The sequence below is a fragment of the Labeo rohita genome, chromosome 4, assembly GCF_022985175.1.
Source record: "Labeo rohita strain BAU-BD-2019 chromosome 4, IGBB_LRoh.1.0, whole genome shotgun sequence".
In the NCBI taxonomy this organism is placed as follows: domain Eukaryota; kingdom Metazoa; phylum Chordata; class Actinopteri; order Cypriniformes; family Cyprinidae; genus Labeo; species Labeo rohita.
The window spans coordinates 43031728-43057019 of record NC_066872.1 but is presented as its reverse complement, the minus strand read 5'-3'; the positions used below and the strand labels follow the sequence as shown (position 1 = coordinate 43057019).

General features: G+C 33.0%; 2 protein-coding genes across 2 annotated transcripts; both read left to right on the top strand.

Annotated features, from left to right (window-relative positions):
* The first annotated feature begins 457 nt into the window (after positions 1-457).
* Positions 458-2838, top strand: ssbp1 (single-stranded DNA binding protein 1). Its single transcript, XM_051107084.1, has 7 exons — positions 458-562; positions 997-1077; positions 1157-1214; positions 1321-1461; positions 2120-2207; positions 2292-2380; positions 2501-2838. The coding sequence occupies exons 2-7, from the start codon at positions 1054-1056 to the stop codon at positions 2539-2541; spliced, it is 441 nt and encodes a 146-aa protein (XP_050963041.1). The 5' UTR covers positions 458-562; positions 997-1053; the 3' UTR covers positions 2542-2838.
* A 582-nt stretch (positions 2839-3420) lies between these two features.
* On the top strand, positions 3421-25240 carry creb3l2 (cAMP responsive element binding protein 3-like 2). The gene is made up of 12 exons (XM_051108392.1): positions 3421-3918; positions 18224-18452; positions 18541-18716; positions 18802-18886; positions 20133-20314; positions 20411-20557; positions 20644-20702; positions 21455-21523; positions 21682-21781; positions 21894-22017; positions 23813-24059; positions 24147-25240. The coding sequence occupies exons 1-12, from the start codon at positions 3823-3825 to the stop codon at positions 24202-24204; spliced, it is 1572 nt and encodes a 523-aa protein (XP_050964349.1). The 5' UTR covers positions 3421-3822; the 3' UTR covers positions 24205-25240.
* Positions 25241-25292: the final 52 nt, after the last annotated feature.

Below are 25292 nucleotides of genomic sequence, written 5' to 3'. Positions count from 1 at the left end.
ACTTGATAATAGCTAAATATGATTTTTAAAGAAAGCCCTAAACCTTTAACTTTATTTATGTATTTATTTATTTGATTTTATTTTATACCTGATCTTGCTGTCATAATGCATTATTTTTATTGTCAGGTCCACTCCAACCAACTATAATTTAATATAACTTATTTTAACACAATTTGTTTAGTGATTTGTCTTTGCTTAGATCATAATTTCAAATATATGATCATTAAAGTTTTTATGAATTTCATAATTTTTATTGAAAATCTGGGACAATAAAATCGCTGTTTTCTGAATATAGAATATAAAATTTCCTCCAATAAAAACGCTTTAAAAACATTCAATCTTTTTATTTATTTATTTATTTATCTATCTATCTTTTAATTTTTACTGTATCCCCCACAATGTTCTTGTTCTAATGTTTAGGTGTATCTTTCTGATATTGTTAATAAAAATAAAATAAAAAATCTGGAACGGACGTTCGTTCGCTTTTGTTGCTACCGGGGAATGTTTTCCGAGCGCACCGGAAACAGCGTGGGGTTATTGAGCATCAAGATCTTCTGAACTTGTAAGTCGAAGTTTATCTTTACATTTGTCTTTTCAATGAACTGTGAAAACGATGTAGATTATAAATAATCGGTTTAAAGCGCACAATCATTATTACATGTGTCTTCTATACGTGACTAATTGATGTAAGTGAATGGCGGGAGATTAACATGTGTTTCATCATTGGATTTGCTGTAAGTAGATGCAGAACAATTCTTAATTCAAAGTACAAAATCGTCTAAAATACATTTAAATAAACACAGATTATGTACACGTGAACGTGAGATAATAACATTGAAGAATACTGAAGAAAAGTTCATTCTGAAATGTTATTGAACATGTTTTGCCTTTAACAGCCTCACGTCATTTCGGTTTTTATAGGCAAATTGTCTACTTTTACGTAATTCATTTTATGTTGCACCTATAGTACTCTGATAAGGACATTTTCTTTCATAGAGTGAATGACCTGACAGCAAATCTTCATCATCAGCATCATCCACAGAAATAAAGAAAATGTTGAGAAATGCCTCCGCACAGGTAACAAAACAAAATGTTTATGTTCATGTTTGCTCATATGAATTATTATAAGCTGACTGTTTTTACTCTGTCTTGACAGATACTTAAACAGTTCGTCCGACACAGGACTACAGACACAAGTCTGATCTTGGAGAGATGTGAGTATCTGTCAGATACTGTATACACTGGATTTTCTTCCAAAAAAGTCAAGTGGGCATGTTGTTATTGACAAATGTCATTTATTATTGCTTCGTCTTTTGACAGCTATTAACCGGGTGCAGCTGCTTGGACGAGTAGGACAGGACCCCGTCATGAGACAGGTGGAGGGCAGAAACCCTGTCACCATCTTCTCAATGGCAACAAACGAGATGTGGCGGTCCGGGGAGGGAGAACCAACAAGTACAGGTGAGAGATTAAACATCAGTCTTTGTACTACTCCTATGGTATTTTTGTAATGGAGTAGCTCACCTGTTATATTTAATATATATATATATATATATATATATATATATTTATTTATTATTATTATTATTTATAATAATATTTCTTTCAAATATATAGAATGTTTTTGATTTTATTTTTTTATATAAATCATTTCTTATTTTAATTTTTGATTGTATTTTATTTATACAATACTTTTCCATTTTTTCATGTTTTCTTAGATTATTATTAATATTTTACTTATACAGAATGTTTAGGATTTATCTTTGTGAAGGGTGTAAAAATAGATCCTTATTAGTGTCTAAATATTATGTAATTAATAATATTGTTTTTGTGGTTACTTTTTTAATTTACTTATTTTTTTGTACGTTCCTATGTTTTGTTTCCTGGTTAAATAAAAAAAAATCAAAATCATATCTGTGTGTTTTTTTGGAGATATGATACATTTAATTTTTTTTTTTTTAATTAAGTGAAGAGATAATGTTAAAGTATGTGGGTGACAAACTATTTAATTCTTGATTTTCAGATATGCTTTTGCAAATATGTTGTCAAAAAAAAAAAAAAAAAAAAGCTAAACTATAAAAATGCATTTATTATTATTATTTTTTTTTTTTGGGAGCAGGAGATGTCAGCCAGAAAACAACATGGCACAGAATTTCAGTATTCAAACCAGGCCTTAGAGACGTGGCGTATCAGTATGTGAAGAAAGGGTGTGTTCCATATGTGCACTCTTTTTATAGATATAATAATAATAAAACATACTGCTGCTAACCTAGAATCAACCTTATTTTCAGGTCTCGGATTCTTGTTGAAGGAAAGCTTGACTATGGCGAGTACATGGATAAAAACAACGTCAGGCGACAGGCAACAACTATTATCGCAGGTCAGTCTTTGGTGCTTCTTCACTTATAATAACATATCTTAACAGCTTTATGTTTGTTTGTTTTTTTGCTGTAATAATTCACATTTACCAAAAATCATCTGTTTTTGTCTCTTTCCACAGATAATATTGTGTTTTTAAGTGAACATCTGCGAGACCAGTAATGAAGACACCTTTCCAGACTTTAGGAACCAAAGGAAGCTATTTTATATAGTATTACTCTGCTCACTGACATTAAACTCTGAATATCATTTGTGTCGGACCTTAACAATCATACATGGGCGTAATGTTGTTTGTGTAATTGTGTCATGCTGTCCAATTTCCGACAGAGGGCGCTGAAAGAAAGCACTTTGACATGTAAACACACTTTCCAGAGCCATCAACTGCATTGGACTCTCTTTGTATGAGAAGAAATGCTACATTTACCCTTTTTGGACTTAAAAGCATCATATTTGAGATTATGTCTAGCCTGATCATTTCTAATTTGTTGTAACATACTCATGTTCATGAATAAATGTAGTAGTTTGTCAGTAAAGTATTTGTTATGAACTTAAAATGTACGAGTAAAACACCTGGTTTCAGAAAGTTTTATAAAGTTAGCTTTGAAACCGAAAGAACACCAGTTTCATATCTAACTTTTGTTTTTCAGTCCTGTCTGTTTGTGCGCATTCGTGTTACAGTTGTTTTTGACTGTTTTTCTTAGCCTCCAAAATATACTAAGACTATCTTAAATGCACTTTTAAATCAGAGTAAGTTCACTTTTTTATGCAATTTACTCAAATTGACACAAATTGAGTTGAGGCGGTGCACAGAGTTTGGTACTCTTGGCTTTAGACGGTTTGTTAAGAGATTATGCGGAGTCACCTATAATTGGATCATTTTTGCGTCAATCATATAATGGCGATCTCCTATTGGTCAGACGAGCTGTCCGTCTTCCTTGATTTTTGTACGCTATGAGTGAGCTTTAAACGTAACAGCGCATCTGATTGGTCGCTTCACGGATTCCGAGGGCGGGGCATTAGATAAAAAAGTTAAGCATTTTTAAAGCTAATTTGTGCGTAGTGTTTACAAACAGCGTAGCAAAATATAAACTTCCTTAAAAGCGCATACAATAATTTTTGGTTGGAAACATCCGGAACGTTTCCTGAAATGTTCACAGCCGCAAACAGTCTTTTGTAAACAAATTTTGCAACTCCCATCATTTCCACGCCCCGAATTCCTTTTCGCTTGAGAAGGGGCGACATTTCTCAAGGAAGCTGAGAGGAAAGTTCCGACAACACTGGCGACAGACGCGCAACTTGTACCCAACTTTGCGCTGACAGTTCAGAATTCACTCCGAATCACGATCTGACGAGTCATTTGACGGATAAGCTGACAAACGGTCGTTTGTGGAGTCGTTGAAGCGACGCTGTGCGTGACGATTTACTACAGACGCAGATCGAGGCATGGAAATAATGGATAGCGGGGAACCGTTTTTACAGTGGGACAAAAATCTCAGCGAATTGTCTGAACCCGGGGAAAACGACATTTTATACAGCACTGTAAGTAGGAATCATATTTTGGTGCCGTGGCACCGTTGCCATCCATGTTTTGATATGTTGCAACTAGTGTCAAATCACCCAGAATGTATTTAAATGCCTCTAAATCTAATCATTTGCTAGATTTAGTCATATAAAAGCTTTTATTTGACTTGATCGTTCACAGAGACACTCTATGTGGGTCTGTCAGATTACTAATGTACCATGGGGTTCCTCTTGGCTCCAAGGGATAAAGTTCAGATGGTGCAGTCATCCAGTGCTTATGCAGGGCCACACAAAGCAATGCAGATAAGTTTAGCCCATATGGATAAAGTCAGAATGTAGTGCTCAAAGCCTTGAAGAGTTGCTGCAGGTTATGTAATAACAGGTTTGTCTTCCAACTTCTGCTCAAAGGGGCCTCTGGCTGACTAATTAGGGGGTTTACAGTTGGGTAGTTGCTGCCTAAAATATCCACATACTTTTTTTAAAAAATGCACATGAATGCATCAGGGAAAGTGTGTTTTTGCTCTCATGTTTGTAACCATTTATAAATCCATTTTTCCTTTCACTTAATGGAAATTTACACTGCACAAAAGCACCTTAACTACTTCAATTAAAGTGATGAACAGCACATCAAATGAAGTTAATTCCAGATGTGTGGTACGCACAAGCGGTTTCTAACCCGACATCCCAATTAAATTACCAGACACGGCACGTAACGCCTTTCCAGACAGCATCAAAGCCGGCGTTGGAGGTGCAGCAGTTTAGTGTGTCTGGGATTCATAACCCCGGTGGTATCAGGGCAGTAACATGCACTTCCAGGAGAACTATATGTGCTTTGTGAAGGTTGTGAATGGTTCATATTCTCCTTCACCTTTAGAACAGAACGGGGTCTTTGTTTAAGGGCCCCGTCGGCCCCCTCTAAACACATACACGCTCCCCCACCTCATGGGTCTGTATGTGCCGGTCCTCACTTTTACTTTCGCTCCCCAGGGTTTGTTGACATGGAATTCCACACAACAATGCAAACTGTTTTCAGTTGAAGAGAATATAGCTTGCTTTGTGGGTTCAGCCTGTTGCATACATCTGTTATCGTTATGCATGTTGCATCTGAGCTGTTTCCTTCTGCATTATGATTCAGCTGACTTGTCATCTCATGCCTGCTGACTTCTAAAATTAAATTTGTATTGCATATTTAACCAATAGATATCTTCATAGTTTTCTAATGAATTAAAATGCAACTGTTGTTTACAACTCAAATGCATTATTTTCATGTCTAGTGCATGAAAAAAAACAATGCTTTCTGACTGTAGTCTCTTCCTTTAATGCCTATGGACAGTCTTCTGACTGATCTATCATTTGAGGAATGCGAACATGCCCTTTTTATGACTTAGTAGGCCTTGAAATTGACTTCCGTAACTGATAGTTGCGATTATGTCTTCATTCATTGTCAACTTTCTGTTGGAAAGAACTTGTATAGAGGGTGTGTGTGTTCAAACCTTCCTGTATAACAGGCTTTGTTGCCACTTACTCTTTAACCAAAGTCTCAGCTGTCATAATTCAGGTGATTAAAATAGTGTAATTAACCCAAGGCTCGTTCCTCGCTTTAGGACGAGGGTTAAGGAGATGCTGAGGGGAGCAGTTCGGCAGTCTTAGTGCTGATAATCACACCGACATGATTAGCCTGGAAGGCACGTTATCTTTTGCAGACCGGAGCCTTGTGGCAACCAGATGTACTTTCCTGCCCTGTTGGGGAAACCTGAGCACATATGAGGAAAGGCATGCGCTTGGGCACTAACCTGTTTGTTTACTTCAGTTGTGAGACTTCAGCTATTCAATCAGTTATTTGCATATCTTCTGTATCAGATGGTCTCATTTGTCACAGCTGATGGTTTGATGATCAGCTGATAACACATTCAGGTCAATGACCGGATCGTTTATTAGGAAAGTTGTTTTTCATAGAAATAACAGTCATAGAAATGAAAGAGCCGGATCTATTTCACTGGTTATTATTGTTATTTTTTAACTTTCAGTAAAACCTACTAACTTGGCTCACACAGGGTAGAATGTCCCCCAAAAACTGATCATTTTTGTAGTCTTTTTTGGGTCAAAAATGACCAGCATATAAAAATGTTCCCATTGTGTTAAATTATTTAATATTTAATAATATTAAATAATTACTATTAATAATTATTAATTTTAAATAATTATTATAATAATTAAATATTAAGGATAATGAATATTAATTATTTATTTAATTTTTAGCTTAATCTTTTAACTTGTTTTCTTTTCTTTTTATTGATTGATTTTTGACCTCATTGAGTTTATGCACCTAATTTTTTAATTGAACATTACCAAAATTATCCACAAAATAACTAAGGTGCATACGCTCAAATAAATAAGGCTTACAATCAGTCAGTTCCAAAAATAAATACAAAATCTGTGCTGAAACAAAAACCAAAAGATTGAATTTAAAATTTGGCTATAATACAGCATAATGAGAGATATGCAAGCTATTTTTAAAAAGCTGGTCATTTTTGACTGAGAACACCAAATTAGGTAAAGGATTTTCAGCCTAGCACGAGTTAAAGTATCAAGACTCCATCACATGACAGTGATAGAGTAACAGGGATTAATGTGAGAATACAAAGTGGGATGTGTCCCAAACAAGTCAAAACATGGAAGTTTGTTATTAAGAATTTGTTGTTAAGGGGTGTAACACGAAGCATCTTAGTTGTTTGTTGTAATGGCAAATTTGCTGTATTAACAAAGATGATGAGTGTTGTCAGGTTGGCGTATATCAAATCGCCTTAAAAAATGTAGCTCATCTAATCATCTGTTTTGCTGAGTTTTTGCATTTATGCCAGACTTACCATTGTTTTATGCAGTAAATGAAGTACTTTTAATTTGTAAAGTGTTTCAGTGATCCCTTCCTGAATAACATTACAATAAAATGATAAGATATAAAATGAGTCATACTCTGACTCGTATATGTCTGCGTTCCCTCTCTGTGGTCACACACAATCAGTGACTGACGAGGATATCTTAAGAAAATAAATCATCTGTCTTGACTGTAGAGGCCGTGTGTGACTGTAAACACAGCACAGGAGTCTGGCCTCACATTTGTGCTTTTTTAAACTTTGTACTTTGTATTTTTAAGATCTTATGGGACTGGAACAGACCGAAAGGCTTCAGTGGTCAAATTTACGTACTCTTTTTTTTGCACTTTTATTGGAAGTACTATTTTATTTATTTTTTATATTTTATTTTATTTTATTTCATAACTTAAAATTAAAATTAAATAAATAGTCTATATTTTGTACAGAAACACATGTATAATAAATTGTATAAAACTAACTATAAACATGATGAAAAATATTTATACATTTATAAATTATAAAACCAGTCATTTTTAAACAGGGTTAGTAAAAAAAAAAACTAAAAGTAAAAATAAAAATAAATAAAATAAACTTAAAATAAAATAAATGTTATACGAAATAAAAGAAAATATAAATAACTTTTATTTGATAACTTAAAATTAAAATTAAATAAGAACTCTAGATTTTATACACGCACATATCTATATAATAAATTGTATAGAAATAATGTTAAAAATATTTACAAATTAATAAATTATACTAACAGGGTTAGTATAGTTGTCTAAAACTAAAAGTAAAAACAAAAGCATAAAAATATTTTTCGTTACTTAAAAGAATATAAATCTTAACCGAAATAAAATAAAAATATAAAAACTTTTATTTCGTAACTTATAATTGAAATTAAATAACAATTCTATATTTTATTTACACATACACATATAATAAATTGTATAAAAAAATTCTACAACATTATAAAAATACTTATAAATTTATAAATTATAAAACCAATAGTTTTTTGTTTCTTAAAACAAAATAAATGTAAATCTAAAAATATACATTTTCATTTTGAGTTTGACTTTTATGCAGAAAAAAAACAAAATGACATCCTAAAAATGACAAAAAGCTTACTAGAATTATAATGAAAATGGAAAATAAAGTAGTCTCAAAAGAGCAATAAAAATAATACTAAAATAACTTTTTGAATTATGACATTAATTACAATAATGTAAATTTATTATTTTATTATAAAAAATGTGTCCAGTGAGAAACCACCTAGCAGCAACCCAGAACACCCTAGCAACTGTATAGCAGTGTACTGAAACAGCAAATTGCAAAAATCAATTTTATGCGTATAAATAGATGATTCACAAGAGGTGAGTTTATCAACAGCATCCTGTTTAAAATGTGTAGTCAGTGCATCGCATGTTAGGACTGCCTGATCTTGTGAGCTCTCCTGAGCTCTCTGACATTTTGCTAACATTTGTCACTCAGGAATCACGTGGTATTCTGATGACTCAAGCTTTAGCAGAGCGCTAAACGGGACAGGAGGGGGGCGAGTCTGTTGGCCGGTGGTCTGTAGTGAGAAACCCTCTGTGCTCAGTGTGTTCGGCATGAGCGGCCCGTCTTCTCTGCTCTCTGTGGGACGGGTGGACACAGACTCGGCCTGTTCTCAGAGCGGGCAGGGCTTCGTTCGTGCAGGCTGCATCATTCTGCGACACACATTCTTGCTCTTTCGCGCTGAATGGATGGTTTGTATGAGCTGCAACTCGAGCCTGAACCTTCGCTAAGCGCACACACATTCATTACTCATTACCACATCTCATTTTCTTCATCACCATCTTGTGGTTTCTCCCGGTCTTATCTGCCCAGTCATTCTAAGTGCCCTTTGGAGGCTGATCCTTCTTCGAGGCAATGTATTTTTGGCATTGTTGTAAGTTGTAATGGAGGTGCTGCGATGCAGTAAAGGTTATTAGCTTCGGGAGTATAACATTGCATGAGAACCTCTTTTTTCCGTGACAACAAAGCCACTAATTTTGTTAGTGAGCTGCAAGTTTATTTTTATAAGCAGTGTATTTTTTTCCTCAAATTGCATCATTTGCTTTGCAAAATGAAAGGGGATTTTTTTTTTTTTTTTTTTTTGAGATCCAAAGTCTGTTTGCATATTATATTATATTATATTATATTATATTAAAAATTATAAATTAAAATTAAATGAAAAATAATATTTTTTTTATTTTTAATTTTAAAGTAAATATCAGTAGATTAATTAGTAATTTTAAAAAAAAAAGGACAAGAAAATACTTTCTACTGTAATTATTTGTGAAATTTAACAGCATTTTTTGGCTGAAAATTGTTGTAAAGTAAATTTTACAACTTTTTTTTTTTTCAGTTTGCCACACTGTTATGTAAACAATTGTTTAATACAATTTTAATGCATTTAATTTAATTAAAAAAAATAATGTAGACAAAGTCTGTTTTGAAAAATTCAGTAAATCACTAAAAATTCAATAAAAATACATTTTAATCACTTATTATCTTTAATTTGATAGAAACAAACCAAATGATCAAATATTTAAATAAATAATAAGTCAGATGTGCATAAAAACCGCTTCACAATTGAGTTAAAAACAAACACTTCAAACAGTAGGAATAATATTATAAAACAATTCGCTCCATTTGGGACACATTTTGCTCTGTATGTTCAGTTATATCTATTTTATTAATAATAGAAATCAAATTTTATTGCACATTAATTTCTGAGTTTACATCCCTCTTTAACATTGCTACTTGTGTATTGGACATTTAAGACGTCTTTCACTCCGTTTAGTCACAGTTTTCCTGTTCCTCCCCTGAAAGAGCAAACAGGTTGTTGATCAAGTGTTTCCAATCAATCCAGATTTGATTTATTTGTTATGCACCGTCACTGCATGTTTACATCCTGCACCCTTTAAGGTCAGTATTGGCCAGATGTTGATTACAGTGGAGCCGTTTCCTGGACCCCTGGAGCTCCAAAATCACCAAACATTCACTGCAGTTTCAGCACATCGCCATCTGAGGGGGGAAGGGGGGAAGGGAGGAAGGGACGGCCCCGAATATGTGGGACATGTTCGGTCATGTTGTGAATTTGCAGCACAGTCACTGTTAAATGGATAGATTACCCAAAAATAAAGATTTGCTGTTAATTTGCTTACCCTAAGGTCATCCAAAATGACTTGTGGCTCCTGATGACATATTGAGGTCTGTGCAAGAAACTGAACATTAGTTGCAATATTATTACCTGTAATCCAGAGCCTTAGGCAAATAGTTGCAAATGAATCATTCTCTTGAACTGGTTCTTTTTTAGTGAACTGGATGAATCAGTTCACCAAATTGGACTGAACTATCTGAAACAGTTCATAGCTCAAGCAGCACAGATCTACAAATTACTCAATCAAAACTCACTTTTGGACACTTGACAATCACACCAACTAAAAATAAGTTAATATAACGACATATATGATCCTACGATGCTGATTTTGACAATTCATTTGGTGCTTCAGTTATTCCAGCAGTCACTAAACTGAAAACAGTTCAACTCAGACCAAAGAACTAAATAAAGCATTTGCATCATTACTGGGTGTTTTAATAATAATTAATAATTGTGTGTACTCGTGAACTGGTTATTTGAATCAGTTCATTGAATTGAACTGTTCAAGTGAACCAGCTCGCAGAAAAGAATCAGATTTAGGTTTGCATGAGGCTCTGGATTGCAGGTAAATTTATTGTAAATGTTTAGTTTCTTGCACAAACTGATCATTTTGCTTCATAAGACCTCAATGTATTGTCAGAAGCCACACGTATTCATTTTGTTTTGGTTGCATGCTTATTTTTGAGTCTCAAGTGCTGATAGCTGTTGACATTTTATGAATGATCAGGGATAATGGTTTCAGCTTAAAATCATCTTTACTGTACCCTGAGGGTGTGTAAATTAACAGCAAATGTACATTTTGGTGTGAACTATCCCTTTAAAGCCCATTTCACTAAATTAATCTGAAGATGACACACATTTCATGCTCAACAGTCGAAAACAGGCAGCTTGCGCAAGAATCAGGCCAATTCAAAACACTTGGAAAGTGACTCATGGAAAAAGTGAAGGACTTGTGGTGGGATTTGTCTTGGCACTTTAGGATAAGAATGCATAGCTTTCCCCAGACTGCGTATGTCCCTTGTTCTCTTTCCAAATGTCCACTTGACCACTAAATGGGATGTTTAACAATTGATTCTATTTCCATTTTCAGATTAGCGTCCACGAGCTCTTTGCTTTTTCCAAATCTGAAGTCACAACAATTCATGGAATTTCACTGTTGATTATTTATGACCTGATTATTATTACTTTACCATACTTAGTGATATAGTTACTGGAAGTTGAGCAGTTTTGATTCACAACAGCAGTTCAGGCACTCATTAAACTCTAAACAAACGTCCTGTAGGGCAAGTTAACACTGTATTTGGGTCAAAGAGACCCTTGTAATCCAGACAAACAGCTTAATGTCACTCGGCTTTGGCTCCTGTCCTGGAATACCACTACTTATTAATGAGACTTTTCTTGTACAACAGCATTTAAAGAGATCTGACAGCCTTGCTGAAATTCCCTTTTGTTTTGAGGACAAACATTCTGGCTTTCCTCAGTTCTTCAGGACTCCAGTTCAAAATAAATAGATTTTTAGTGGCTAATATCAGTGAGTCAGATCCAATGGTGTGTAAAGGACAAGGTCCAGCCTCACCAGCGGTGATCTTTGTCTCCTGCGGGTTCGTCTTTCCTCACATCTGTTTTGCTGCTTAAAGCGTTGCGTCATCTGTGTCCACGTTTGGCTTATAAACTTCCCCTTCCTGCACACACATTCACGGCCCCCTTGAGAGGATAAAAAATTACAGGCCACTGTCTGAATCCGCCAGCGCCACTTTTGGCATCTCTGTCATCACAGCTTTCTGAGCCTCCGCGGCTCCAGCAACTATTGGGATTCTCCAGCTGGGCAAAAACTCAGAGTCAAATTGCAGTACCCTGCCCCCAATAAAACCACATGTACTCCACACCCGTCCAAACTATGGACAAAGAAGCCTTCGTTCCGAAAATCCACCCAGCTGGATGCAGGCACTCGTATTGATGGAATAGACAGCGTCTTACTTAATCAGCATACTACCATACTACTTATACTACTACATTAGTATGCACTGTGTGTGCACTTCTGTAGAATTGTTATCAAAAAATGATAATAATATTGATAATGTAATGATCATTTTTGTGCATTTTTGAATGATGTTTACATTTTTACATTATAAATATATATATATATATATTATATTAAAGATATATGTGTGTGTGTAGTGCACAAATTATTATTATTTTTTTATTAAATATTAAATGGAAAGATTTTTATGTAGTGATCATTTTTGATCACATATATTTTTAATGCAATTTTAGTGCAATTTATTTGCCCTGCAATACTTTATTTCTGAATATTTTTATATTATTTGAATTAATTAATTGGTTTTTTTAATGCATTTATATTTGTTACATTTTCAGTTAATATAAAATAAACATTTAAATATTTCATATTTTAAAAATATACATATTTTTGAACAAACAATATATTATATTGCAAATAATAATATATATTATATTCAAAATTGTATATATATTGTAAATTGTATATTGTGTGTGTATTACAATTTTTTTTTTATATTTAAGTTATATTTTTGGACTTTTGTTACTTTATTATTCAGAGAGGACAGTGGAGAGATGACAGGAAAGTATTAGGTAGAGAGAGGGGAGCGGGACTGGTAAAGGATCTTTTACAATTTTTAAATAAAATAAATTTTTTAAAATAAAATAAAATATTTACCAAGAATAGCTGTATTATTTTTACACCTTATTTTTTTGTTTGTTTTATTTTTTAAATATTATTTTAATTTTAAAAATCAAACTAAATTGTCTTTAATGCTGATATGGTGTGGAAATCCCAGTTTTCCAGAATCCATATTGACCATCATTTTTTTTTGTTTAACTTTATTTCTAAGTTTTCCTTTGCTCTAAATTGGAATAAAATGAGGTGATAGCTGGATGGTATTTAAGTGAAGTACGGATTGCATTATGCAGTCCATTGCAGTAGGAACTGTTCCCACACCAGTTCCTTCTATCCTCGAGCCGTAGGAAACCTCACGTCTGTCTTCCTCGGAGAGAACGCTCTCTTTTATTCCTCTTAGAGAGAGCAGTCGACACCCAGCAATTTCCAGCAATCATCATAATCATCTCGTCACACACTCAAGAGTGTCAGCTGTAATTGCATATCAGCCGTGACTGATGCAGAAACGACATAATAATACAGTTACCGTGTGAGAATTCATACAGAAATGCCTGGTACGAATGCATCTAGTAGACGACAGCTATGTTATGTCACACAACTCGAGGGCTTCACCCACTCCTGACCTGATTTGAACGGCTGCAATTTTTTTCATGCTACATGAAGCATTCACCTTAAGTGGCCTTGGAAATGCTCGCCATATTCACGCTATGCTTTTGGGCCGAAGACAGCATTCCAGAAGTCAGTTCTTTTGCCAAATATGAAGTTCAAACTAGTTCAGAAGAGAACTGTTTATGTGAACTCATTTAACATGTTTAAATTCGGCAAACTCTGTAGGAACATCTGCGACATGCGTGTATTTCTCTCCAGACGTTTTCTCACCACAGTGGGTGCAGACAGAGCTGCTGTTGAGTAACAAAAGTGGAAAATGTAGGACAAGGCATTCCAGAACGACTTTGTCACTTGTATTCGCAAATGGGTTCTCTCTCTCCTCGTTGCCTTATGTGATCGTTTAGATGTTTTCTTGTCTTTCTCCCTCTGTTTTTTGACTTAACCTCTGAGTCAGTCTGTAATTGATCCCATACACTGGCTTCTCTCCATTTTTAGCCCAAACTCCACCTCTTTCCTTCCTGGTTTGCTTGCTTTGCCCTCGTTTAACTCATTTGTCTGACATCTTTGCTGGTGGCTCTCTTCCAAAACTCTGAAGAAGGCTCTAGATGGCATTTGTGAGCAGTCTGTGAGGATTTGAATTGAAGTATACTGCATTTCGCCTGTGAAAATGTATCGGACAACAGTAAATGTGACTGTATCCTAAGGCAGCTTTGTGCGTTTTGTGGAGAAGGCAGTCCCACAATACACTGCAAAAGTGAGAGACAGGGTTTCTGTAGGTCGTAAAACGGTCTTGAATTAGTCTTGGTTTGCCCTTCTACAAATTAAGGCCTTAAAATGTCTTAAATTCGTAAAGTAGTGGCATGTAATATTGCATGCACTGCAGAAATTTGGACTTGTTTTCCAGTTTAAATATCAAGATAAATTTACTTGAGATGCAAAATGAAGATAGCTGAAGTCTTGTTTTCTGACAAACCAAACAGAATTAAGTGAGTTTATGCTTAAAACGAGAACTTTTGAAATTGAATTAAGTTGTTTTTTTCTAAGCCCATTGGTGGATATTTGTTCTTGTTTTAAGCATAAGCTCACTTCATTTTGATCAATTTGACATTAAAATAAGACTTATTATCATGTATTTTGATTTAGGAATCTCTGAAGAATTATTGCTTAAGAATTCTTTAATTGGTCTTAAAATGGTCTTTAAAAAGTCTTGCATTGGCTTTTGTAAAACCTGCTAAAACCTTGGAGATAAATGCTGATTTTAAGTATTTTTAAAGAATTTGTATATTTTTAATGTATTGCAAAAAATAATTATATCTAATTAAAATCCCAATATTTGTGTGTAAAACATTCAGTGTATTTTTATGCTTATTTGAGTCATGCAAACTCTCGTTGCAAAGTGCAAAGTTGCTGCGAATTACTATGAAGAGCGTTCTAAATCATCACTAATGACCTTTCTTTTCACTTAGGGTTAGAAGGCAGATGCGTACTAGGTTTTTGCAGAGCAAGCCTCAAGTCTTGTTTTCTCCTGCTATAAACATGAGCTCTCAAATGGCATAATGTTGACAGGCCGTTCTGTTTATATTTAGTGTGAGCCAAGCTGATCTGCTAAGTGGCCTTGGAAGAGTAAACTCTGCACCATGCACTTTAACATGTATGCATTTCAGTTATTGATAGATACTGGCAAAATCTCACGGTAGGCCATTAACTCAAAGTCAACAGTGACGAAATTCAGATTTTCCTGAGTCTTGGTATGTAGCTCGCCATATTACTGTCAGTCAGCAGCATTGAGCGTGACCGTTGACGTCCTGTCAGGTTGTACTAGTCAAAGCAGCATTGTTTGATCTTGTAATCTGTCTTTGTTGGCTGAACCCAGAGACCTGCGTATCGCTCCATGCGTGATTGTACCCTGCTGGCTGTGCTGATGAACAGATGCACATGCAGGAGACGGCAGTTGTTTGAATGTCTGCGTTGCATTGACTCTCTTCCTGCGGATGAGCCGTCTGGACTCTGACTCATCTGTGCAGATGGAGACGAGTCTGTTTATATTTATGTTCATAAATGATTGTTTAATCATAAGTATGGTTTAAAAGTGTGGGGCTTTTTTTTTTTTTTTTTTTTTTTCCAATGAAATGCTCACCAAGGCTGCATTTATATGATGAAAAATACAGTAAAAACTGTAATATTGTAAAATATTATTACGAATTAAAATACCTGTTTTCTGTTTGAATATATTTTAAAATGTTATTTTGAAAAAAAAAAAAAAAAAAAAAAAGTGAATTCCTTTAAATTCCTATTAAATTAAATTAATAAATATTTTATTTTATTAATTTTAACATTTTTAAAATATTTTATATACATTTTTGTATTATATACATAGTCTTTATTTTTATTATTTTTTTATATTTATATTTTAATATTTTATATTTAACTTTTTAAAACTAAAATCAATGATGTATTTACATTTCTTTATGTTTTGGGCAAGTATACATGTTATAAGTGTGATAATGCACATTAATGCAATTTAAATAATTTAATATCGGTAATAATTCAATAATATATAATTCAATAATAATTGAATTAATTTAATACTGCTAATAATTCATTCAATAATATTAAATTAAATTGTAATTCAATAATTAATTTAAATAATTTGTTTTAGCTATTTGAGCAAAGAAAATACTTATATATAAATGTGTACTTGCCTGAAAAATAAAGAATGGTTTTGGTTGTAAATATTTCAAATAATAATAAAACAAATAATTAAAATGATTAAAATAAAAGATATTTAAATAAAAAAAGTAAGTTAATTTAATACAAGAATTAAAACAAAAATTAAACAATAATTTAGTTAATTTATAAATCATTTAAATATTTTTTTATTTGTTTAAGAAGAAAAAATGCACAGTCACGATAAACCCCTTCAGGATTATTTAAACATCCTAGTCAAAAATGCTAATAAATAATTTCAATTATTAAATTATTGTTTAAAATAAATACGTTTTATTGCATTAATTGAAATATTTTTTATATTTTACCTATATTTTTATATTTATTTTATATTTATACATTTTAATATTTGTTATATTTTTTATTTAACTAACTAAAATCATTCATTTATTTACATTTCTTTATGTTTTGGGCATGTGCACATGTAATAAGTGTGATAATGCACAGTCAGCTAGTTAAATAAACCTCTTTAGGATGATTCAAGCATCCTCGTTTATGATAATCAGTCAAAAAATGCTGTAGTTTGAGCTTAACATGTTGAATTCAGAACATTCCTCTAAACACCACCTGAGGAGAAAAGCTGAGGAAACTCGTTGAACCGAGTTACCACAAGTGCTGCGTTCAGTCTTTAAGTGATGAAATGAATGTCTGGAAGCGTTTCAGCTTGTCCAAACCTGTTTGAGGAGCAGGAGACCATCTTAAGATGGGCTGGGGGGCTGGAACGCACCCGTAGGAATGCCAAGGAGAGGGGAGGCGGCTGTCTGTCGCTATTGGCCCCGAATCAGACCTTCTCACTGGGATAGTAACAAACTGCCTGATTGGATGAGAGAGAGCGTGTTGCGCTCTGATTGGTGGAAAGGGTTACCCTGTGGACACTTTGCTTTCATGTTTAATCTGCTCCTCCAGGCTGTGAGATCTGATCTTCAAAGAAATGTGCTGATGTTTTACGGTCTGCAATTAAGAAACTGTTTAAACAAGCTGTTGTTTAATGAGCACTTCATTTTAGCTCTACGGTCACAGCCTGATCCTAGATCTTAAACCTTGCAGCCAAAGGCAAAACACTTAAAGTAAAGATTATGATTAATGTAATGGAGGGCGTTCTTGAGTGCAGTAAATAACATACAGACGCCTTATCATTATCATAAACATTCGGGGCTCATGAATCATAAATATTGGGTTCATTTATCAATAATGACCAGCTGACTGTGCATTATCACACTTACTGTGAATTGATAAATTGATAATATACTTTATTTAATTTATTAATTTAATAATTTAAGTCATTTATTTTTATTTATTTAAGAAAAAAAAATGTGTGCTTAACCCATAAATAAATGAATTATTGATTTTAGTTTAAAATATTTAAATTAAAATATTAAATGGCATTTAAACAGTAGTTTAAATAACTTAATACTGGTAATTAGTTAATTCAATATTGTATAATTCAAAAATAATTGAATTATAATTCAATAATTAATTAAAATAATTTATATAAAGTTAATAATTAATTCAATCATACGTCATACAGTAATAATAAACTTTTTTTTTTTTAATTAATTTAAATAATTTAATACCGGTGATAATTAATTCAATAATATATAATTAAATTATAATTCAATAATTAAATAATTTAGTACTTGTAATAATTAATTCAATAATATATAATTCAATAATAATTCAGTTATACTTCAATAATTCATTTTAATAATTTAATACCAGTAGTAATTAATTCAATAACAATTAATTAATGAATAATTTATTTAAGTTAGTAATTAATTTCAATAATATACAATTAAATTATAATTTGATAATTAATTTAGTACTGTAATAATTAATGTAATATTATATATTTTTAAAGAATAATTCAGTTATAATTTAGTAATTAATTAAAATAATTTAATACTAGTAATTAATTCAATAATAATTTAATTATACTTCAGTCATTCATTTTAATAATTTAATAATTGAATTTGATAAATAGCTAAAGCAAAAAATAAAGAATGGTTTTAGATGTAAATATTTAAAATAATAATAAAAAATGTAATTAATAAAATAAAAGAAATATTTTAAATTTTAAAAAATGTTTCAATTCATTAATTAATTCATTGAGAATAAAAATGATACTGGACACTTAATATACATTTTAAATCATTTAATTTGTATAGTTTAGACTTAATGATCTGCAATTAAGGTCTCTTTAACTTCATTTTATCTCTTAAGACACACCTTTTCTTGATCCAAACTCTCAAATTTGTGTTTTTTCCTGTGCAGCACTTCACCGAGCTGCTGGATGATCTGTCCCAAGAGGCTTTGCTGGGGCAGCTGTTAAGCGACCCGTTCCTGTCCGGCCGTGGAGATGCTATGGACACAGAGGAGGATCTGACCCCTGCGTCTCCAGTGCCGCCACACATTCAAGCCGAACACAGTTACTCACTGTGCGGAGACTCGCGCCCACAGTCGCCCCTCTCCCATCTGCCTGGAGAGCCTGGCAGTGATGCCGGTAAGACTCAGCCAAAAACTATTTCCAATTTTATAACAGAAGTCAAAATAAAAGTCTTAATGAAATGCAACGTAATGTGTATTTTTAGGTGATTCAGACAATGACGAGTGGCCCATGGAGCAGGAAGATAAAGGGCTGAAGATGGAGCCCCTGCTGTGTGACCCGTCGCCCGTCCTGCTGCCCACCCTGACCCTCACTCTGACCCCTGAGGGTCCTGCCACTGAGCCCGTGACTGACGCCTCTCTGACCCCTCAGGCCGCACAGGTTAGACCGTTCAGCGTGAGCAAGTGACCACACACATTCAGTCAGTGGGGTTTATTAAAGTGCTGATTTGTGCTCTTATTTGCAGGTGAACGAGGACAGTGAGAGTTTCAGCCCTCAGATTAAACTGGAGCCACACGAGGTGGATCAGTTCTTAAACCTTTCACCCAAAGGTAAAGCACTGACTCAGACACTTTTGGGTTATTGCACAGAAAATAAATCTATCTGAGTGCATTGATGATTACAGTAAACAACATACAGTCACCTGGTTCTTGAATCGTCCTAAATGGGTTTATGTTTCGATTATGACCAGCTGACTATACATTATTACACTTATTGCCTGTGTACTTGCAAATAAATAAATAAATAAATAAATATAGATAGATATATACATATATATATATAGAGAGAGATTTTTTTTAATGAATAATAATAAAATAATACAATTATTAAATAATTAAAATGTTCTAGTCTAAATATTTTTATTTTAAATAATTTAATAATTTATTTTAGTTATTTGAGAAGAAAAAAGATGTAATGCATTACTTTTTTGCATTTTTTTTTTATTTTGCTAAATTTAATGCTGTACATTTGTAGTTACCAAAACAGTGGGGATTAATTATTGAATTTAGTTTTTAATAACTTAATTTTAATAATGTAAATATCTTCATTTAAATAATTTAAATAGTACTTTAATAATTTAAATAATATATTTTAGTTATTTGGTAAGAACATAAAAAATTTTAATAAAATATTAATTAAAAATAAAATTATTTGTGTATTTTTAATTGTATCATTTTAGTTTTCATTCATTTAGTTTTAATGATTTATTTATTCAAGTACACATGTAAAGTCTTTTACATCTCAAATAACTAAAATAAATTATTTAAATTAACAACATACTGGTAAATACATTCATTTTAGTTTTCAAACATTTTATTTAAAAAATATGTATTTTTACAAATATGTGTTTAGTTATCATCTCAGATAACTAAAATAAATTATTTAAAATAATAATGTACTGTTTAAATGATTTAAATATTTTTAGGAAAATTATATTATTTAAACATTATTTTATTTAAACTCAGTATGTCCATTTAGGTATTTTAATTTGAACAATTTAATTTGAACAATAATTTAATAAATAATTTAAATAATGTATTTTAAGTATTTGAAAAGGAAAGCACTTATTACTCATGTATTTAGCAGAAATACATAAATAAATGGATATGAATATTGAATTACACTTTTAATAATTACATTGTAATAAATGAAATAATTTAATCGAATTTAAACAATAATTTAATCATTTAATTATTTTAAGTAATAAGAGAGAAACAGCTATGTAGAAAATAAATATTTGGCCACAGAATGGTGCGATTTGACCAATCACAATCAATGTCTAATGTTTTTCTTTAGGCCTGGAGTCTCTGCAGATGCCGCCCACTCCTCCCAGCTCTCACGGCAGCGATTCGGAGGGCAGTCAGAGTCCCGTTCACCCCTGTGCTCCCGCCAGTCCCACACAGACCCCCGCTGTCCTCAAGGTGGCGCCAAGAGCCCCATCTTCCCTCTCCAACTCTCCTCTGCTGACGGCACCCCACGTGAGTACAAAGACATCTTGTTCATTAACAGCACGTGTTGCATTTTATTAAATAAGCCGGTCAACTGACCTCCTCTCGTTTTGTGTGGTCTGACAGAAACTGCAGGGCTCCGGTCCTCTCCTGCTGACAGAGGAGGAGAAACGCACGCTCATCGCCGAAGGATATCCGGTGCCCACCAAACTGCCCCTGTCCAAAGCTGAGGAGAAAGCACTGAAGAAGATTCGCAGAAAGATCAAGAATAAGGTGGGTGTCAGACTTCAGCCTCGTAAAACTGTAAAAAGATGCAAAAATCTGAGTACCAATTTTAATGTCAAACACATGATTTTCAGATTTCAGCACAAGAGAGCCGCAGGAAAAAGAAAGAGTACATGGATGCTTTAGAGAAGAAGTAAGTCTGTTAAATATTCATCAAATGTAATTAATATATTTATAAATGTAACAAATAATAGTTTTCTGCTTTCAAGTTTTTGCAAACTTAAAATCCAAAATTTCCAAAATTTAAGAGCCTAAAAGGCTTGTCATGTCACTTTAAATATGTTTAAAATACATGTTCACATTGTTATGAATGATTCATCTGTGAACATTATTTAAAAGAAAAAATATTTTTCTTCATTGAAGTGTAAAATCTTGCTCCATATATGCTTTTATGTTTATAATTTGAATAATATATATATATATATATATATATATATGTGTGTGTGTATATATATGTGTGTGTATATATATGTGTGTGTGTATATATATATATATATATATATATATATATATATATATTTTAAATGTGAGTTTTTTTTCTCATTAATTATGCTTTTTCACTAATTAATAAATGAAATATTTTCATTAGCTACATGAAACCCTTGAGATAAAACAGCATGTGACATATAAATAGAATAAATAATTATAATTATAAACACATTTATATAGAGCTATATTTTAAAACAATACTTTTTAAAATAATAAATATTATAAAAATATTAAAGTTATTCTATGTATGTCAATATAAAGATTCAAATATATATTTTAATATATATTAAAATATTATATTATTAAATATATTGTCAAATATATTTTCAGCATCTGCATTAAAACTGCAGATAAAAAAAAAATTATGTGACATTGAAATTCCCTCTTCATCCACAGGGTGGAGACATGCTCCAACGAGAATAATGAGTTACGCAGGAAAGTTGAAACACTGGAGTGCACCAACAAGTAAGACCCTCAAACCTTTCCGTCATCACTAAATCATTAGCTCATAGTTTGTCTTTGCGTTTTTATGTTGCTGGTTGAATTTTAGGTCATTAATGATAGATGATGTGCAAACAGCTGTGTATTGATTGTGTAAATGAATGTATGTATGTGTGTGTCAGGTCTCTGCTGCAGCAGCTGCACTCGCTGCAGGCGGCGGTGGCAGGAAAGGTCCCGCGGTCCTGCCGGGTGACGGGCACCCAGACCTCCACATGTCTCATGGTGAGAGCTTCCTGCGTCAACGTTCAGCTCATCTGCTTGCATCTGTGTGTATGGATATGAGCAAACACTAACAGAAGCACTGTTCTGTCTTTCCTGGTTTTGTTCTGTGCAGGTGGTGGTTCTGTGTTTTTCAGTGTTCTTGGGGAGTTTCTACCAAGGTCTGAGTCCCTGTTCCTCCATCACCAAAACAGACCTGAGCAGAGAGATCTCCATACAGGACTCGTACACCACTACAGGTAGGCATGCTGGGAAAACAGTACATGAATATACTGAGGCACACAGCTTTACTCCTTATCACTTTATGATTATTGGTTTAAAACTATTACACACCATTAATGAAGTTATAACAATGTCTCTTTGTGTAAAGCTGAGAAAAAAAACATTTTAACATCTAAAAAATACCAGCATATATCAGATTAGATATATGTATTTGCTATGTAATTATACATACATTTGTGCATGTGTATATGTATAAATTAAAATAATAAAATAAATTATTTAAAAATATGAAGAAGTAATAAAAAAAATAAAATATGATTATAAATTAAAATACTAAAATATATATTTTAAAATATTAAATACTAAGAATTAATGAAATAGAATTAATATAAATTATTATTATTATATATTATATTAAAATATAATAGTTATAATAGTTATTTAGATATTTATTTTATTTTAAAAATATGTTTTAGTATTTATAAGCAGTGATGACAGTATCTGTGTATATAATGTGTAATACATTTGAAATATGTATTTTAATATAATGTAAATAAATAGCTATAGGTTTTATGTGGAATTGATATATATATATATATCACACACACTGAAATTTTAGATATATTGGATATATTAAAAAATACATATTTTACTTCCAATATTTATAAGCATTTGTTGTTGTTTTTTTTTTTTGGTGATTTTTTTTTTTTTTTTTTTTTTTTTTTTTTTTTTTTTTTATGTTTTGAAAATATAAAAAGATGATTTATTTCTATAATTAATTATGTATTTATTTATTATTATATTATTATTTATTCATTATTTTTCAAAATAATTTTAATTCTTTATAGAATTCCAATTGCACTTAAACATTTATAAATGTATATATTTATAATATGTGTGCATATGCAATATTTTTTACTTGTTTTATATTAGTTTGCTTCAGTACACAATATTGGCTGTTTATTTGTTGACTGAAGTATGGATTTAATATAAATGCAGAGGTAGCAGAACGTTTTCATATCGATCTGACCCTAACACACACAGCGCTTGTGTCTATTACAGTCTCTCCTGTAATTTGCTCATTATTCCCTGTCTCTTGTTGACTAATGAATGGAGGAATGGCTGGATTGGGATGTATATTAGTCGTGTGCGCCCCACTCTTGAGCTGCTGAGAGTCATTATCAGTGCTGGAGTGGGCCAGTAATTATCATGCCTTTAAAAGCAGAGCGATCGCTTAATCATCGCTGATCTCTGATCTGCCCGCGTCACGTTTCTCCCACGTGTGTCATTCAGTTAATGCACCGCTTTAACAAAACGCTACTGTACTAATAAAAGAGCTGCTCTCTTTGGATTTCAACAGTTTACACCTGATATTAATATCCATCTCAGGTGATACAATCACAAGCGCTCAGCCGAGACATCTGCTATTAACAGCAATAAAAAAAAAAGCTGTCAGTGTAACGTGTGTTCATTTCCAGAATCTGCAGGCCTTTCAGCATATAATTCATAATTAAATTATTAAAATATTAAAAATTTTAAAAATAAGTAAAATGACATGACACAACAAATGATATAAATAATTATATAAATAAAGTATTTTTTAATATTTTTAAAATATATTTAAAAAAATGTATGTTTGTATATGATCTGATGACATTTACATTAAATATAATCAATTAAATAATAAATAACATTTACATTTTATATAAATTATGTAATGGACCATGTTTATGCCTGATGTAAAATCTGCATCTATTGTATAAAAAAAGCAATAAGAAAAGCCTTCAGTGTGACGTTTGTCCATTTCCACAGTGAAGTCCCGAAACCTGTTGTCCATTCCGGAGCACGGGGGTCTGGACGAGCCTCATCATCCCGTCGGGCTGGGCGGGGAATATCCTGAATGGGACCGTCAGGCTGATGTAATGGCAGCTTGGCGTTTAGAACAGCAGCACAAACAGGAACAGGCGGAGCTACGCGAGGCAGAGCCCCGCCCACTCATACTAAACACCAATGAAACACGAGCGCAGAAGGCCATTCTCATAGACCTGCACTCACACAGGTACTGACCCTCCTCCTGTAGCTGCTTTCCATTCGATGCGTTACAATACATGGAAGCTGAAGGTTTTTGTTGGTTTTGTTTACGCAGGTCAAACGAGACGGCTAAAGTCATACAGCTGGAGAGGACGGTCAACGAGACGTCCTGAGATCTCTTCTTCCTCTCCCCTGCAGCGGCGGGGGCGATAGGCTTCGTATTTATAGTATTGTTTTACTTTAGATGTCCTTTTTTTAAAATAAACACAAAAACTCAAAAACGTATTTTTATTCAATTCCAGCAGTATATCGAATTTTGATACTCATGTACACTATTTTCTTTTTTATATGCTTTGAATTTGTTTTAATATTCCTTCTTTCTTTGTTTCTTCGCCTATTTGCCCCATGCTACTGAGAATATGTGTAGTAATATATTGAATACGCATCTGTTTTCGTATTCGCACGACGATGATAATGGCATCATGTAGCATGTCAATCAAAATGCAGTTCCAAAGATTGATGAAAACAGTGCAAAAGCTCTGTTTACAGTTTGAAGATGGCAGATATCCAAAGCATTTGTCTGAATTTGTAAATATTTGCAGTATCCTCTATTGTAAGTGTGTTGGGAGAGATATGAATGAATGTCATGGAGGGCAATAAAAGAGGGAAAATATGGACTTGACATGAAAAGGACGGACGCTCTCCATCCCGTATGACGTTGCCCTCTTTATTAAGGACAGATGGCCCTTTTTGTCCTCATCTGGCCACCATCCAGCCCCCGTCTGCGCTCTTCGGGGAGTAAAAGACGCTCGCTGACAAGTCTGGCGTTCTCTTGCTCTGATATGAACGGTTGTGACGACCTGAGTCCTGAGCGATCTGCATTCAGGCGTGCCGTGGACTCGCTTGCACTGCGTCCCCGTAGAATTGATCTGTTATTTATTATTTTTAGCATGCCTGCCATCCTCTTATCCTGGAAACAAGAGCATTTTGAAGGAGATGGTTTTGTCCTGATGCGACGCATTCGGATACATCTGCATTGTCACGCAGTTGTCATGTATTTGGCATAACGTCTTAATTACGTTACACTTTCATTGCATCGCAATGCAGTTTCAGGCTCTTAAAATGATCTTCCTGAAATCACTCTGCCTTGTTCATGTTTTTTCTTCAAGCAAATAAATATTTTCCTTAGTAAAAGCATTATAAATCATGCGTCTGAGCTGTCATTTGACCGTTTATGCATGTTAGCTTTCTTTATATTAGC